Source organism: Neolamprologus brichardi, unplaced genomic scaffold (assembly GCF_056152115.1).
Source record: "Neolamprologus brichardi isolate AB-2024 unplaced genomic scaffold, ASM5615211v1 NODE_ptg000033l+_length_6344489_cov_1, whole genome shotgun sequence".
Classification (NCBI taxonomy): Eukaryota; Metazoa; Chordata; class Actinopteri; order Cichliformes; family Cichlidae; genus Neolamprologus; species Neolamprologus brichardi.
In genome coordinates this window covers 1,779,017-1,797,500 of record NW_028270137.1, presented here as the reverse complement: position 1 = coordinate 1,797,500, position 18,484 = coordinate 1,779,017, and the positions used below count along the sequence as shown (strand labels likewise).

At 41.2% G+C, this 18,484-nt stretch overlaps 2 protein-coding genes across 4 annotated transcripts in view; both read left to right on the top strand.

Annotated features, from left to right (window-relative positions):
• LOC102793538 (neurotrypsin) overlaps window positions 1–18,484 on the top strand; it is a 70,632-nt gene that overhangs the window by 32,317 nt on the left and 19,831 nt on the right. Inside the window, exons 2-4 of one of the 3 annotated variants that reach the window (XM_087837518.1) lie at window positions 13,238–13,367; window positions 16,405–16,444; window positions 18,053–18,295. In XM_087837518.1, the coding sequence (XP_087693644.1) occupies window positions 13,296–13,367; window positions 16,405–16,444; window positions 18,053–18,295 (355 nt within the window). In that variant the 5' untranslated portion in view covers window positions 13,238–13,295. Of the gene's footprint in view, window positions 1–12,957; window positions 13,368–16,404; window positions 16,445–18,052; window positions 18,296–18,484 lie in introns of those variants that run through there. The other 2 variants (XM_087837519.1, XM_087837516.1) reach the window with 2 other exon arrangements.
• chchd1 (coiled-coil-helix-coiled-coil-helix domain containing 1) lies at window positions 3,162–6,251 on the top strand. The gene is made up of 3 exons (XM_006808311.3): window positions 3,162–3,477; window positions 3,964–4,082; window positions 5,898–6,251. Exons 1-3 carry the CDS (start codon window positions 3,339–3,341, stop codon window positions 6,006–6,008), a joined length of 369 nt encoding a protein of 122 aa, XP_006808374.2. The 5' UTR covers window positions 3,162–3,338; the 3' UTR covers window positions 6,009–6,251.

Below are 18,484 nucleotides of genomic sequence, written 5' to 3'. Positions count from 1 at the left end.
AAACTAGGTCCACTTTACTCTTTTTTTGGATGATAGATTGAACAGTGCTCTTTGAGATGTTTGGGTTTGTTTTTATAACCTAACCCTGCTTTAAACTTCTCCACACTTTCATCCCTGACCCCTGAGATGTGTTCCTCAGTCTTGGTGCTGTTTGTTCACTAATGTTCTCTCACAAACATCTGGGGCCTTCACAGCTGGATTCATGCTGGGTATCAGGGGTGTATGAGTAAAGGAAGCTTAATAAATAATCAGATTTGTCAAACTTTTATTTGTAAAACATTTTAAACACACTGTAGTATTTTCCTTCCACTTCACAAGTCCACAGTACTTTGTGTTGGTTTATCATGATATCCTAAACAAATACAGGTTTGTGGTAGTAATGTGACAAAATGTGAGTTTTCTCCTGGGAACGCTCCCATGTGACCTCCTGGATGAGTCATCGGTGCAATCTCGGAGTAATTTTGTTTGGGAAGGTTCTCTTCTGTTCCAGGTTTTCTCCATCTGTGGACAGAGCTGGACTGAGTAACTGTTGGGAATCATTTTTATCTTTAAGGCTAATATCTCATAATTAGCACCACATATTTGTATTTTATACGTATTCTCTAAGGAATTTGTCTCACTATTGAAAGCAGCAGAAGGTAAACATGATTGTAAATTTCGTGGTTGGAGAAGCTCTCTTTCTGCCTCTTTACGCAAGTCTAACCAGGGCGCAAGAGGTGGTTGTCATGGCGATGGGTGAAGAGGCATCTCCAAATAAGGAGATGCGAAGAAAGTTGCAGAAGAAGAAACGTGAGCCCACATCAGACCTAAGGCCACCCTAAACTGTTTTGACCAATCAGAGAGACATGCTGTGGATGCTCGCATGTCTGCGACCCAACCAATCACAGCAGATGGCCCCGCCCCTCCCTGAGCCTGGTTCTGCTGGAGGTTTCTTCCTGTTAAAAGGGAGTTTTTCCTTCCCACTGTCGCCAAAGTGCTGCTCATAGGGGGTCATATGATTGTTGGGTTTTTCTCTGTATCTATGAAGCGCCTTGAGGCGACTTTTGTTGTGATTTGGCGCTATATAAATAAAATTGAATTGAATTGAATGTTAACATTGTCATTCTGTGACATACAGTAGAAGCATTTACTGCCTTTTGTCTCTGAGCCAGAGAGACGAGGTCCACGGTGGCATGAGAAACTAGTTTGAAATACTAATCGTTTTGATAATAAATTGTAAAAACTCATAATTCTCTTTCATAAAAAAACGCTACATAATCAGTGCACTTTAGGGCGATCGGTGGATTGAAGGCCCACTGCGCACTGGCCTTACAAACACTGACAGCTGACCATTCCTTGATTTTCATTAGATTACCCAGGTAAATCTGAGCTCGTGCTCCAACAGAGTATAGTGTGGAAGAAATGGGGAAATGCTGGAGCTGTAAAATTGAGAATAAATGCAGCAAAGTGTGTCAGATGAAGCGACATGTCAGAAGTCAGGGCTGCAGCAGCAGCTGCACCATCAACAGCAACAACAAGGCTCACAGGAGGCTGCTGTTACTGGCACCAGCTGTGCAGAAGCACCCATAGTCCCAACAACAGTGTGAGGAGGATACAGAGGAAGGTGAAATGAATGTTGTGAAAAATAAATGGAGGGAAACAATTATGAGTGGAAAGATTCGGGTAAAACGAATGCCATGCTTTGACCATGAACCATTCCTAACAGCTATAGCATGGCTTAAAGATATTCTATCCCAACAACTGACAGTCAAACAAAATTAAATCTTTTCGCCTGCTTCAGTTTGTCAGACAGCTTCTGTTTAAGGGATTTCTTGATTCAGCAGGTGCGGCGCTGAAACTGATCTGAGCTTTCCAAAATATATTGTTATTTAAAGATATTCAGAATTTAACAAGGTTAGGCACTTTGTCACATGGGCGGGTAGATGGATAGCCTTTTTCCTTCAATAAATGAAACCATCATCAAAAAGAGTCTGCATTTTGTATTTACTTGGGTTATCCTTGTCTGATATTAAAAGTCTGTCTGTTGATCTGAAACTTTTAAATGTGACAAATATGCAACAAAATAAGAAATGAAAAAAGGGGCAGCCTTATGTTATTTACCTTTCTTAAAGCCTGACTGTGTTTCATCAGTAACTGAGTACAAAACAGATTTAAATATGTCATCAGGAACTAATGCTAGAATGTTATCATTTCACTTTCTCATTGGTTTCAGTATTAGAGGAGTTAGACCCTGATGTATCTTCCTGGAATGGTGAAGCTATTTTCTGGAAAACTGACTCAACATATCTCCAGTAATAGAAAGTTTGTATATTTTATATTATTGATTATTATCGAGTATAATAATTCTCATCTCATTGAAAGTAATATTTGTGTTATTTTTTGATTTTTATAAAGATTTTTATCAAGCCGATGCTACCACTGAGTATCCTTTTATTGTTGGCTTTGGACCATGTCATTATAATGCCATCTGTTCATTCATAACTGTAAATTTAGCAGCAAGAACCCTTTCCTGTTTTTTACATTAATGAAACTCTATTGCTGGCTGCATCGACCAGAAAGCTGTGAAAACAACTTGAATTGTATAAGAAACTGCAGTTTTTATTTAAAATCTCCTGCCGTGTATTTACTTTTTTATGAAAACATTATTACTGTCTTATTTCATTATATTCCCTGACTGTTAATGTTATTGCTGTGAGTCCCTGGCTTGTCTTTTAAACATTTTTGTGTTCTTGTAACATGTTTTCCTTCAATTATTAAAAAAAAGTTTGCAAATGATGTTGCGCCACACGCACACATTACGACACTGACTCTGCATTAGAGAAGAAGAAACAACAGGACATGTTTTAGTGCATTGTCAGAAATATGATGCTGTAAAAAAGACAATGATCCAAAAGCTTGGTGATATGAACGTGAAACTGGACTTGGTTGATTTATTTCGTAAGAACTCGAGAAGTGAGAGTTATCAGGACATATTTTGTTTTTAAGGCAGACTCGTTTGTTTGGGAGGATTTGATTTTTTTATCTTTATTTTTTATTTTTTGACATTTCGGTCCACACTCCACGCCAGTTGGTGGCGGTAATGCAGCGTTTTGCTGCAATGCTAATATATGCCAATAATAATATAAAGAAGAAGAAGAAGACCTTTACGACAATTAATTTCTTTCTACGGTAAAACATGGCGCCGCGCAGCTAAGCTTGGTGAGGTAATGAAGCACCGAGACGAACACTGAGAGCTTTTCTTCTGCTTTTTCATTCTCAAAGTTTCAAAATATTTCCTCGGCGAGGCAGCAGCTCCCCGTGGAGCTAAGGCACAGCGAGGGGGGGACTTTCACACCACGATGGCCACGCAGGGAGGCATCGCGTTCCAGGAGAAGGTCAGCAGACTGCTCCGCGGACAGAACGGAAAACCAGTGCTCAAACCCAACAGGGCTCTGGTTCTGAAAGACGCGGTAGCGAACCGAAAGCCCAAGAAAGGGGGTAAGAACAGAAAGACATGAATACATCAGGAGAAACGGACCGAGAGGGCTGATGACAGAAGCCCCACCACACACCGAGTACAGGCAGCGTAGTTCAGTGATGTGCTGACGGTAGCAGCAGGGTGGAGCTTGGGGCTGTGCTCTACTCAAATTGAACTAAATGCTGCAAAAGTGATCGGAGAGTGCTTTACGGCATTGCTGTCTTAGAATAGAAGAGCAATATTAATTGACAGATGACTTTAGATGATTTAAATGTCAGTTTGATGTTTCAGATCAATCACAAAAAGACATTTTATTCATTTATTAAACGTTTTTCTCAAAGAACTAAAACAGAGTTACGTTTCTGTGTTTATACACAAGTATCTGGATTTACTTTACACTTGTAGTTGCCTGTAGAAGTCCTTTATGTCCCACAGCCAGTTAACTAGATTTATTACGAATAACTCGAGTTGGATTAATGTGTAAATACGAATGTCTTTCTCCACAGAGGCTTCTTGTATCACTGAAATGTCAGTGCTGATGGCCTGTTGGAAGCAGAACAACTTTGTGGACACTCTGTGCTCTAATGAGATTAACAGCTTTTATAAGTGTGTGGAAAAGGCTCAGGTATGTCCATGCTCTGCACCTTCACACAAGCACAAATCCAGCTAATGCAGAATTCAGTGAAACATGCCCATGGATTAACTGTGACTCTAGCAGTGCAGAAACACTGAGAATGGGGACGGAGAAGAGTGTTACTGTTATTTTAGAGTAACACAAATGGAAAATAAATTATGCATCATATGCAAATTATGTATCCTCGTGTGATTTTGATGTACAACTTACCCAAGTGTCAGAAAACAAAACATTTTTCCTAATTTCTACATTGTAGATACAAACTGAAGGCATCACATAAATGAAGCAAGATACACAGGATTATGTAGCAAAGAAAAATAAATAGATAGAAACATGTTTTATATTTTAGATTCCTCAAAGCAGCCACACTTTGCTTTGTTGACAGGGCTGCAAACCCTCGGCCTTCTCTCAGTGAGCTTCATGATGTCGTCACCTGACATGGTCACCTCACAGATGAGCCTGTCAGGGTTCATTTGTGGAATTTCTTGCCTTCTTAATGGAGTTAGGACCATCAGTTGTGTTGTGCAGGTTGGTAAACAGTTGACAGCCCTATTTGACAGATCCAATCAGCTAATAAAGAGAAACAACAGCCCATCATGACTTTAAGAACTGAAGGTCAGTCAGTCCTAAAAATGGCTGAAACTCTGAATGTGTGCAGTGCAGTCACAATACCCATCAAACACTACAACACAACAGGCTCACACGAGGACCGTCCCAGGAAAGGAAGACACAGAGTCCCTCTGCTGCTGAGGATACATTCATCCGAGTCACCAGCCTCAGACATGACAAGTTAACAGCTCCTCAGGTCAGAGCCCAGATAGATGCCACACAGAGCTGTGGACCAATCAGGCCTTTATGGTCAAATAGCTGCAGAGAAACCAGGACTAAGGAAAAGCAACAAGCAGAAGAGATTTGTTTGGGCCAAGAAACACAAGCAACGGACATTAGACCAGTGGACACCTGTGCTTTGGTCTGACTGTGGTCTGCATGCATGGTTCCCACCGTGACCATGGAGGAGGAGGTGTGATGGTGTGGGGGATTTATTCAGAATTCTGCACCAGCATGGCTCACAGCATCCTGCAGAGACATCCCATTAGTTTGCATTTAGTTGGACCTTCATTTATTTTTCAACAGCACAATGACCCCAAACACACCTCCAGGCTGTGTGAGGGCTATTTGTCCAACAAGGAGAGTGGAGTGCTGCGGCAGATGGCCTGGCCTCCACAGTCAGCTGACCTAAACCCAGTGGAGAAGGTTTGGGATGAAGGCAAACAGGCTGACAAGTGCTCAGCATCTCTGGGAACTCCTTCAAGACTGTTGGAAAACCATTTCAGGTGACGACCTCATGAAGCTCATGGAGAGAATGAAGAGTGTGCAAAGCATTAATCGAAGCAAAGGGGGGATTTGGAAGAATCTACAGTATAAAAAAATGTTAAATTATTTCACATTTTTGTTTACTACATAATTCCAAATGTGTCCATTCATACTTTTGATGCCTTCAGTGAGAATCTACAATGTAAACAGTTATGAAAATAAAGAAAAACATTAAACCTTTGACTGGTAGTTTACATCAGTTTTCTGTGTTTCGACATTGAGCTGAGAGTTCGGTAGAAGAAGGTACAGTTACATTTCAGTGAACCGGCCAGCTCAGAAGCGCACACCTGTGCCTCTTCCTCATTATTCCTTCTAAACTCTGACTGTGAAGGCAAAATGTTGGGCTGAAAGTGGGCAGAAGTGTCCTTGTTGTAGTTTAGAAACATTACTCTCATAAACACATCTGTCATAAATCTTCTTCTTCCTTCGTAGGCTGATGCGAAGAATAAAGCTGCACAGAGCAACATCCAGGGAGGACGTCTGCCACCAAAACAAGCCACGGCGCTTCTGAAGAGATATCCCAACCTGTGCAAAGAGATCTGATGCACAAACACTTTAATGCTCTTCTTGTACAGATTTGGACTGGGACGCTCTCGGAGATGAATTTGGAGATGGTGTGTCGAGCTGCCAGCTGCCAAATAAATAATGAAATAAATCAAATGAGTGGAATATTGAAAAGGGTGATTGTTGCTTTTACCCTTCACTGTAAGGTTCTTTCACACCTCTGTTAGTGTGTAACGTGCACTTGTGTTCTTAAAATATAAAGGAACTGTTTCATGTCCTGAATTGAAACTGATGTCGGTTTTTTCTTAATCTAATTTGCAAAGTGGTTTTATTCAGTGCAAAGATGGTAAGTGGATGTGATGGGATTATTCTTCTTGGGTTGCATGGCTCTGGCCTATCGCTGAACACTGAACCCATCGTTCCTGTGGAAGCTGATATTGGTGCTCAGCAATGTCAAAATTGAATCAGCCAGAGAGCCGTGCATTAAGTACAGTAAACGAGGTTAGTGTGTTTGATGCAGATATCTGTGATTGGATTTGAACACTTAAAAAAAACAAACATTCATAAGTAACTTTCTCTGAACCTGTACTTTAACAACAGTGTAAACCCAATGAAGCTAATCACGTGACTCCTGCTGCTTCAACCTTACAGGCTCTGTTAGCTGCGTTCTACCATTTGTGGACAAGTTACTACCAGTTGACACATTCCTCCTCCTCCTCGTAAAGCTCGGTTGTGTTGGTTGGGTTTGTGTATCTCACTTCCATAGACGCCCTTGCACTGCACCACCGTCTGAAACTGATATTTTATCAAACACTTGCGTGTGTGTTAAAATGTAACTTTTTGAAGAGTATTTATATGAAGGTTGCACTTCATGCACTCTTCATATCAGAGTGCTGCTTTGGAATCAGTTTTGTAACACTGGCTTTGTGTTCAAAGATTTGAACTATAGCAATATATTGTAAATCAATACAAAATATTATTATTGTGATGATATTTGTATATTTCAGTATCTGCTGGTCTATTGGAATTTTACAACAATCTCTGGGGCCGGACTTCAGCCATGGAGGGTCCAGGTTCCCAGCTTAGCCACGATCCTTTCTCTCAGGTCAGCTGCTTTCACACTGAAACAGCTTCAATGCACCAGGTGGGGCTTGGTGCTCAGTCTCAGATGGAGATTATGATTTCTCCCCCCTGACATCCTCACGTCCCACTGTGTAGTATTTGTGTTGTACACTGAGATCCTAGATGTTGGGTATCACAGATTCCACATCCTCTTCATGTAACACCTTTAATTTCTTTGTATTACCTTATTTATTAAGTTACTGTAGTTGGTGGCCTGTGGGCATACATTCCTTTAATGTTATCTTATTTACTGGATACGTTATTGTAAATGATTCGTCATGACAAACACAATCAGAACTAAAACTGAATAATAAAGCTTTACAGTTATGCTACATTAAGCTTAAGTGATCAGGACTATATTTCTAGGCAATCTTCCACTTTGGGGTGGAGCCTTTCCCAGCTGTGCAGCAGGTGGCGTGCCCCCTGCAAAGGTCACCAGTCTGTCACAGTAATAACACAGAGACTTGCATTCATGCTTGTATTCAAACACACAACTAATTTCAAATCATCAGTTACCCAACAAGGAGCGCTGGGATGAAGGCAGAGTACCCAGACGGAAATCCACTCAGACACAGGAAGAACGCAGCTTCCACACTGAGCAGCTCCACACAGCAAGAAAGGTTCAAATCCACTATTAGCCAGCAGTCCACCACTGCACGGCTGCGTGGCTCTGATAGTACATTAGATTTAAAATCCTGTCGCTGCTTTTCCTTCACTGACAGCAGCATTTTGAGCTAGATTGATTTTTAAAATGTGGTTAATATGACGCTTTGTTTCTCTTGACATTTAGCTAACGATGTTGAAAGTGTGCGTTGGTTTCATGTTTTGTCTAAGGCACAGGAAGGACTTGGGCTGTTTGCACCAGCCGCTGTGAGAACATGTTGCATCCCTGTTTATCTGCACATCATTTCCCCACCCTGCTTATCACTTCCTCCCAAATATCCACACTCAGCAGGAACTTTCTCACAGTCCACAGTAATTACTATTTCATACACACCTTAGGGCTTCTTACACATTCAATTACACCACATATATTATTTATTTACCTAATTATCTAAAAAATAACTGAATTATAGATTAAATATAAACACAAACCCCAAGTACAGCCATTTGTAGTATATTCCCTGTTGTGTCCAACACTTTTAATGGGAGGGTTATAGTATTAACAAACACGGGAGCTACGTGTTGCTAAGTCAACGTTACTCTTAGCTGCTGTTCACTGGTGTTGCACTGATGTTGCTCAGAATAAGTTTGTGACAAACGTTCCAAGTATATCTATCCAGTGATGCTTTTGGAAAAAACAAACAAACACAGGAACCTCGAGGTGGTTTTTTGGTTCAGCCCACGTCGATGGCTGTTAGCACTTAGTGGTCCTGAGAAGGTTCTCAGAGTCTTTTTAGGGTGTTTCTGTGGGATCTCTGAACCTGTTGCTTCTCATCTTTGTCACCTATCTCTACGTATAGTTTTAATTACACAATCTGTTCCAAACCCCCAAACTGTTGCTGATATACCGATTCTTAGGACCTCCACGCCTGTAGTTGCCTTCATCATCAGTTAGAGCTCCTGCACATGCTTCTGTGGTGCACTGCTTTGGCCATTCTCCCTCTAGTTCCCCTGTGGGCTCATTTTTTCCCCAACACTACATCTTTATCAATCCTGATATTTCTGGTGATCCAGTTTATTATTGCAATCATTAGGCCTGTCTCTACTGGCTGCTATGAATATGTGGTACATGTGTTGTGTTTGTGTACAGGAGCTGGTAATGCTAGCATTAACAGACAAGTACTGCTAGCTTGGAAGTTGTAGTGGGTTTAAAGAAAAATAAATACACTCCACTTTTGCACAAATCCGCTGTGGGAGGGGAGCTGGAGTGGGCAGATTGTTTACTTGGAGGTATTTCTTTTTACCTTTTCATTGTCAGATGCACGACACATGAACACGCGGTGTTAGAGGCGTCTGAAGCCTCAGCCCAAAGACGGAGATGATTAAGATCAGGGTCGTAATCATCCTCGTTTTGTTTGTTTTGTATTTGTTTTGTATTTGTTTTTTCTGGCAAACTTTCACAATCAGTGCCAAGAAAAACGCAGCTTATCAGGCTCTGCTTATCTGTCTGATCCAGTCCTGTTCAGAAGTTGTAGCAAGCAGAATAATGGTCTGAGGGAGGGGGGGGAGATGTTGAGGATAAAGCAAACACACAGGCTGGGTCTCCAACCGCTGCATCTGGAGCAAAGCATACTCAAATGATACACAACACCTAGGAAGCAACAAGGGGGCAGTAAGGGGAATCCCCAACCTTAATAACAATCTCCCAGAGGGACCAGCAAGCCCCAGACTCAGGCCGAGTACCACACTGAGCCAGCAATGATCCAGGGAGGCAGTCAACAGGTCACCTATCACCGGGTAGAGTGTAGGAAATGTGGGTGTAGAAGACCTGCCTGATGTGTAAAAAGTGAGTGACTGGTTCAGCCTGATCACAGACCTGCTGTTGATGACTTAGCTGGAGCCGTTTCATAAGTAGTGGCTTCAGTCTTCAGTGCTGCGCAGCTCCTTGCTTTGTTTATGCTGACGCTGTCAAAAGGATATTAAGCTGCTTTTTCCGGTGCTCAGACTTTGCTTGGACTCGTTCACACGGAGAGGTGAGCTGTCTTTGATTTAGAGTGAACATGCGGACTGGAATCTGTGGAAGCCCAAGAATAATAATAATAATGGATTGCATTTATATAGCTGTACAAGTCCACTATTATTCACGCTCACGTTCACACACTGGTGGAGGCAGCTACAGTTGTAGCCACAGCTGCCCTGGGGCGCACTGACAGAAGCGAGGCTGCCATATCGCGCCATCGGCCCCTCTGACCAACACCAGTAGGCGGTAGGTGAAGTGTCTTGCCCAAGGATACAACGATCGAGACTGTCCGAGCCGGGGCTCGAACCGGCAACCTGCCGATTACAAGACGAACTCCCAACTCTTTGAGCCACGACCGCCCAGCAAGAAGAAGCAAAAAGAGACTCGAACTGTCACGTTTTTGGTCTTTATTGTGAATAAATGTGTTGTTCTTTAACTGCTAAGTCCTGCATTTGACTCCTGCCTGTACATAGACCTTCACAAAAGGAACAGTTTCTTCCATATTCCCCAGTATACTGTAGGGTTCTCCACGGCACACCTACTGTATAAATTTAGGAAACACTATTTACAAAACAAGTTTAATAGTAGCGATGTACCACTCAGTACTTGTTGACCTACTGATTTTTTTTTAATTCAGTCATTTATATCACATGAATCACAACAACATTCATCTCAAAGTTGTTTATATTGTAACATAAAGATGCTACAATTATAGGGAAAAACCTGACCAGTTATTGGACCCCATATGAGCAAGTGCTTTGAAAATAGTGGGAAGGAAAAACTCCCTTTAAACAGGAAGAAACATCCAGCAGAACCAGGGTCGGGGTGGGGCGGCCACCTTGGAGTGAGGGAAGGAGACAGGACAAATACATGCTGTAGAGCCAGAGACTAAACACGTATGTGTTCATGGATGCATCATGAGAAGCCCTCAGCAGACCTATTGCAACGTGACCAAGGGAGGTCTGAGGGTCATCTGATCCTGTCCTAACTATGTGTTTCCCAAAAAGGAACGTTTTAAGCCTAAACTTAAAAGTAGAGAGGGTGTCTGTCTCCTGAATCCAAACTGGGAGCTGGTCCCTGTGAGGAAGTGTAACGCAAGTGGTAAGGAAGGTGACAGGTAGACAGCATCAGCAGATATTTTCTGGCCTAAAGGAAGAATGTGTTTTAAAAACAGAGTAGGTCTCAGCACGGAGCCCTGAGGAACTCCACATAGTAACTCCGTAGATTCAGACATAATCTGGTTTGCAGACAGACTGAAACTCCAAAAACCACTCAAGGACAGAGCCAGACAACCCAACCAGATCTCTCAGTGTGTTTATCGGGATGGTAGGATTAACTGTTTATCCAGGTGCGCTATAAGGTGGACAGTAACGGCCTTCTCAGAAAGTTTGGACATAAAGGGAGTTTGAAAGTAGGTCTATCATGTTGATGTAGTGTTGAATCCAGGCTGGGGTTTACAATGGCACGTTTAAAGCTGGGAAACGATTAGGAAACATGAAACATTAAAAGACGGCTTCAGGAGTTGATCTACTCAACAAAAAATCAAAGAAGTTTGTTACTGTCTGCTTTAGAGTGCAGATTTAAAGGTACCACACCTGGGGACACGATAGATCTGAATCTTGGGATTTCTCTTGTTTTTTGATATGAGTCTAGAAAAATATTCTGATCATTTTTCACCATTTCATTTAAAGAGAACACGCGATCTCTGAGATAGAGTTTAGTTTTCTTCCATAGTCGTTCAGCTTTGCAGCATATTCTCCTCAAATTTAAAATAGACTGATTTAGTGCATGCCTTTTCCTGTGAGATACAACCTGTTTTAATCAGGCTTTTTATTTCATAAGAAAGTAGAGAACTGTCAGTCATGACAGAGAACCTCTCAGCAGTAGTCTCAGTTGTTATGATCTATGAGTGTTTGTTTAGAACTAGAATTGAGCTAAAAAAGACACAGTTATCATCACTCAAATGTACATCCTCGACAAACACATTGCTAATATCGAGGCCCAAAGAAAAGACAAGGTCCAATATTATGGCCAGTGTTGGGGAGTAACGGAATACATGTACCGCCGTTACGTATTTAAAATACAAAATATGAGTAACTGTATTCCGTTACAGTTACCGTTTAAAAAGGTGGTATTTAGAATACAGTTACTTTGTTGAAATAAATGGATTACACGGCGGTACTTCCCTGTTTCATATTGTGGCGGGTCAGGACTGTTTGGGTTTTGTTTGACAGCTACGTTCTGTTGTTCCAGGCGGCAGCGTTACGGTTGCCATGGTTACAGGGTGACGCTCTCTCTCTGTTTCCTGGGTGAGAGAGCGCCTGTTGTTGTTGTTGTGCTAAGCTAACAGGCAGAATGCTACAGGTATAGCTCTAAAGAATGTAGCATCATGGGCAGTGTAGTCCGTGCTGCAGGGAGAATGGACTGCCATACACGTTATGTGTCTGTGAGCGAGGGAGGGAGAAAAAGGAAAAGTACGAGCTGTCATCGAGCAGAAACGGGAGCTGGAAGCATGCAAATATAATAATAACCACTGCAGCCAAGAAGAGAGCCTGACGAGCCCAGTTGTAAGTAAGCTATTAAGACTCGACTGTACACCGTGTTCGTGTTTTCCTCTGAAACAATAAGTTCTGTTGGAGCAGCCTTTCAACGCCTCTCTCTGTCTCTCGCTAGCAAAGTTGACCCAGACAACAAAGTAAAGCTAGTTTTCAGCTACGAGCCGACACAGAACCCACCGTATTAGCCAGAGGTCCCTTTACTACGGTTCGGAGCCGCGGACCTTCAGTAACAGTAATAAATCACAGCAATAGTACATTCATGTAGTTGTAAACAGCATGATAATATATTAAGTAATCCAAAGTATTCAGAATACGTTACTCTCATTGAGTAACGTAACGGAATACGTTACAGAATACATTTTGGGGCATGTATTCTGTATTCTGTAATCTGTAATGGAATACATTTTAAAAGTAACCTTCCCAACACTAATTATGGCCTTTTATATGGGTTGGTCCAGAAACATGTCGGGCAAAGTTAAAGGATCAGATAAAAGCTCAGCTGCTGAGTTTGAGGAGGCTTCATTTAAACTTCCAGAGAACCCTTTCTCTCTCTCTGAGTCTACATGTGCTGCAGTAGTTGTTCTTCTTAAAACCACGTCAGTGAACAGTTCAATTCACAACAACAGTCGCCTCCGGTGCTGGTTTCACTGTACTGACACGCCCTGTCATATAATCTTTGTCAAATGATAAATATTTCCCCTTAAGAAGTGTTAATTATTTACGAAAGTTCTGATGTCACATATTGAGGGTGTGATTCCGTGTATCGGGAGGCACGACCATAGACAAAACGCTTCATACGATTTTAAGGTGAATGAGTCAGAGAGAGAGAGGGTGGGTAGAGATATGCCCTTTCCTCTCCAACAGCGCGTCATTTTTAGCTCTGGAGCGACTTGGACGTCGGTACCTCGGTTAAAAGCGGACACTATCCTGTGTGATTAAGCGTGTTTCTTATCGAGGATTGTCAGAGGCCGTGAAGACTTGGTGAATGCGTGGAAGTGTAGAGAATATGGTTTCCTCAGCACGATGGAGCAGAGGAAAGCTGTGTCCGGATTTGTCCCGTGGTGTCTGTTGCTGGCGCTGGCTGTGTCTGCAGAGGTGAGCGCGCTGCTGCCAAACACGCGCAGCCTATATAAAGCCGTCTTTGTCACGGAACACATTATGTCAAGTGAACCGGGACGCTGGTCTGTGGCATAGTGAGTTTAAACTGTTTATATGCGCATCGCTTTCCATCACACTCACTGCACATTAAGAACAAATCAAAGGCAGAGATAAATACCGTATTTATTTTAATAGCTTGTTGGCAAATTTCCAGATGCATGTTGCACTATTACTGGAACTCACTGCCTCCATTTTCGCCTGATATTTCTATAGTGCATCAACTCTTAGAATTAATAATGACATATCAATTTATTTATTTATTTATTTGAATGTTCATGAAACTGCGAGACCTGTTAAATAATACCAAATGTATTCTGGAAGTGCATAAAAATTAAAAAGTATTGGGAAGACCTTAAAATGACCATGGATAATATTCTGGGTTATGCACTTCCAAACACCTGCCAAATGATGTATCTAGGAAACATAAAAGAACAGATACAAAAGGAGGACTTATATCTAGTTAAAATAATTCTAGCCGCAACCAAAAAAGCAATCACAAAGAAGTGGTTACACCCAGACCCTCCCACTCAGCGAGATTGGATTAGTATTGTAGAGGGTATCTCAGAGATGGAAAAAATGACATTCAATATTAGACTGATGGGATGTAAATACGATAGACAATGGAGGAAGTGGAAAGCATTCCGAAGTGACACCAAAAACACAACATAACAAGAAATTTTCATGTGACAGATGGAAAAAGAAATGTAAACTCCAGACTGTTTGTATGTTTGTTTGTTTGTAATTTTCTTTACTGTATGGTTTTCAATGTTAACTTAAACTAATAAAAATTAAAGTTGAAAAAAAATAATACCAAAAACTCAGTAGTGCCTTCACAAGCAGGTTTTTCTCAAAACACCAATAGTTAGATCGATAGTCACAAACGGTGGATGGTCCAACAGGCTGAAGACTTTCTCTTTTAAATTAAGAACGATTATAAACCAGACCCAGATATCAAAATGTGGAGGGAATTTAGAGATCCGTTTCCAAACATGATTTTCACCTTAGTTTTTTTCCTACAGTCTTAGATTATACCTGATTACACAGATGGCAAGTTGCCTGTTCCAAAGATTCAGACATTTGACTTGAACATCGAGCACCGAGCCCCCTCTGCCCTCTTGTAAAGAACAGCAGAGAAATGCATTTAACTATTTTGAAGAGTTAATGATCTATTTTCACAAAGTGAACAACACTCCACTGTTTGGAGGATATTGTTTTACTGACCAACCATTTTAACAGCAACACATTTAAGCTTGGCATGAGTCTAATGTGCTGTAGTTCAGAGAAAACCATTATCAGTGCAGCTTCCTTCTGTATTGGCGATTAGTCAGTGCGCTTCATATTGTAAGCAGGTCAAAGTCTACACTTTTGTTTGTGTCACATCACTGCAGATAAGTGTGAATGTTTCAGAGCCTCTAAATATTTCAAAGGGATCTCTTCAAACCATACAATCCATTTAAAAGAAGCTAATGGAAAGAAACTTTTACAATATTCTCTCCCTCTTATGGAAAAAGATGAAGTATTTGGGGGCCCTCTGGCCACAAGCACTTTTTACATTTGCTACTGTACTAGTGGGGCCAAGTTTTTGTCTAGTAGAAAGACACGACAGGCAAGAAAAAAATAACTGGAGGGAGAAATATTTATTTTTTAATCTGATCTTCATATTATTTTTTTCTGTTCCTCCTTTTAATAATGTATACTTTGTAATGTTAGGAAATTACATTTAAACCATTCACTGAGTAGAGCAGTGGGCAGCCACCAGTCCAGCGCCCGGGGAGCAGTGTGTAGAGATGGTGCCTTGCTCAGGGGTAGCCGTTCAGTGGATTTGAACCCCCGACCCTCTGATCATGGGGCGAACACTCTACCTACTGCTACTAAATTCTGACAAAACAGAATATTTTCTGAGCCCTTAAAAGCTTAGAAATATGGTATCTAAGCAGATTCTTACTCTGGATGGCATTACCTTGGCCTCCAGTAACACTGTGAGGAACCTTGGAGTCATTTTTGACCAGGATATGTCCTTCAACGCACATATTAAACAAATATGTAAGACTGCGTTCTTCCATTTGCGCAACATCTCTAAAGTTAGAAATATCCTGTCTCAGAGTGACGCTGAAAAACTAGTTCATGCATTTATTACTTCCAGGCTGGACTACTGCAATTCATTATTATCAGGATGTCCAAAAAACTCACTGAAAAGCCTTCAGCTAATCCAAAATGCTGCAGCAAGAGTACTGACAGGGACTAGAAAGAGAGAGCAGATTTCTCCTGTTTTGGCTTCCTGTTAAATCCAGAAATCAAACTCCTGCTCCTCACATACAAGGTCTTAAATAATCAGGCCCCAGTCACGTTGCAATAGGCTCAGGGTGGTAAGGGTTATACTGTACTGAGTGTTTCTTCTTCACACACCTTTTTTCACTCACTAGGTGTTTATACACCACACTGCATTTAACCATCAGTTACTGTTAACCTCTGGCTCTCTGCCACAGTCTTTTATCTTCTTCCCCTGACCCCCAACTGGTGGTGGCAGATGGCTGCCTCTTCCCGAGCCTGGTTATGCTGGAGATTTGTTTCTGTTAAAAGTTTTTCTTTCCCACTGTCACTGAGCACTTTCTCATATGGGGTCATATAATTAATTGGGTTTCTCTTTGTTATTGCAGTCATGTTGGTGACCTGTTACTAATTTAATTCACCTGATTAGTTGCAAAATGTTCCTAAACAGACATCCCAGACTTCTTCTCAACATTCCCGTGTTAAGTTTACTAAGTTTTCAGTGTTTTGTTATGAATTTAAATATTGCTTTATCAGCTTTTTAAATAATTGGACTTTATCTACATTTGACACAGTAATCCCGCCTTTATGGTTGTATGATATTTCATTATAATATAATAATAGAACATTTAGTTTGGTTAAAATATCTGTTTCTTGTTGCTCTGTAATATTCACATTGCGTTTGTGGTTTGTATTTCTTTAACAGATTTCTCAGTGGGCGCACTTCAATGTAGTTCAGCGTGCAGGTAAGTTCTTTTCTGTATTTGGTCTTTGAGATCCAGCTGGAGGGGAACGAAGCTCCATGTGCTACGCATTATATGTACATACCTGTCAGGCAACTCATCAGTGCAGCTATCAGCAAGTATCAGTGAATAAATAAATAATTTTGTCAGATAAGGAAAACATTTTAGGTGAGTAATGTTTGGCCAGTGCTGAGGAATAGTCCCAGACAGTAAATCAGGGTGTGGAAACGCTGCAGATTGCTGTGTTTCATAGAACTCCAGAAGCAAATTATTATTGAAGTCTCTCATCTCAGGAATTACAATAACTGTCATTTTATATCTAACCTAAGCTTCGTATCTAAAATCCTTGAGTCGTTTCAATCAATCTTTATTTATAAAGCACTTTTCATACAAAAATGTAGCACAAAGTGCTTTACATGGTTAAAAGCACTGCGGTCTCAGCCTCCAGGCTGGGCACACAGCAGGAGGGAGGCAAAGAAGCCCCCCAGCCAGGCTGAGAGGACCCCCCAGAGCCCCAGCAGCCACGGTCGATCACAGCGCCAGTGCAGAGAGCGCCCTCCGAGGAAACAGTGGAGATATGACACAATAGGATATATACAGGGTAAAAAGATAAAATAAATAAGAACAGGATACAATATAAATATAAATATAAATAGAGTAAGAAGATAAAAAATGAATAAGAATAAAATCAATAAGTTTCTCAGGTTTGTGCTCAATTGTCTGGCAAAAAGCTTTATGAACAATTCCAGTCTGATGTCGTCTTCACAGAATAGAACGAGCTTTGATCAAAATCACTGTCGTGTATTCCTTATGTCACCTGACTTCAGTTTGGGTCTTATGTCTAAGAAATGTTACACATACAGCAGCGATAAAAACAAAGAAAAGTAAAAATAAGGTAAGAAGAAAAGTAAGGCTGACAAGAGAATAATAATAGTAGTATATGTCCTATAAATACTACACCAGAAAAAGCAAAATCGATGGCATTCGCTGCCACAGACTGGTCGAAGATCTCCAACATGTTGCTGAGCCCCTCAAAGGATGTGAGCTTGAGTCTGCTCAGCATCACTGTCAGTCGTCCAGTTGGTCATTCAGGTGATTGTAACGATAATAATATGAATAATTTTTATTAGATGCATTTGATCGCAGCCAAAACATGAAAATAATAATAATAAATAAATGTTTCACTTTCTTACGTTGCATAAACCGAGCACAAAAACCAGCTATGAGACAGTTGGGAACGTTTAAATGAGTAAATAAATAACTAAACACGACCAAAGTCAGGGTACAACAGTAGCTCTCATAGTCAGACTCCTCAGCAAGAGAAGCCACGCCCCTTTATTCCAGATGTTTCATCTACATGTTGGAGTTAGCGTCTTTTTATCACACGTGCTCTGTTTGTGCTTCTCACTGAAGTTTATAATGTTTACACCGAGTGAAGGCTTATTTACAATCATTGTTCTATTTATTTAACCTCATCTCTCTCATCTTCTTAACATCTCGAGATGCTCTGTGTAAAGAACCATTTGTGTTTGTATAAAATGAAAAGTATGTATGGAAGGTGATTTTATTAAAATATTGTCTGACTGACATGATGATTGTCTGTGTCTGCAGTGCTGCTGTCCTGTTCAGAGGGTCTCAGTAAACTGGGCTACTATAACGGCTCGGTTTCTCACACAGACGCAGGCTCCCCATGCTTAAGGTGGACTAACTTCCCAGACTACATGCAGCAGTATCCAAACCGAGGCCTGGGAGACCATAACTTCTGCCGAAGCCCAGACAGAGAAACCAAACCGTGGTGCTTCATCCGAAAGACCTCTGGAGCCATTGGATGGGCTTATTGTGATTGTCATCAAGGTGAATCAAGGGTGGGCAGCAGGTGTCTGAAGATGGCATGTAGTCTAAAACACCTTAAGTGGTCAGAAAGTGATCAGATTGCACTAAATATGGATGTGGGAGCGCTATGATGATGCACTCATTCATTATTCTTTTCCACCAGTTTATTTGTGGACAGTCTTAAAGGTAATAAAAGTATATTCTGGGTAT

Excerpts from the sequence above, each read along its gene's own strand:
- chchd1 (XM_006808311.3), top strand. The coding sequence starts at position 3,339 with ATGGCCACGCAGGGAGGCATCGCGTTCCAGGAGAAGGTCAGCAGACTG. Across the intron at positions 3,478-3,963 it reads CCGAAAGCCCAAGAAAGGGG|AGGCTTCTTGTATCACTGAA; the intron begins GTAAGAACAGAA and ends CTTTCTCCACAG. Across the intron at positions 4,083-5,897 it reads AGTGTGTGGAAAAGGCTCAG|GCTGATGCGAAGAATAAAGC; the intron begins GTATGTCCATGC and ends CTTCCTTCGTAG.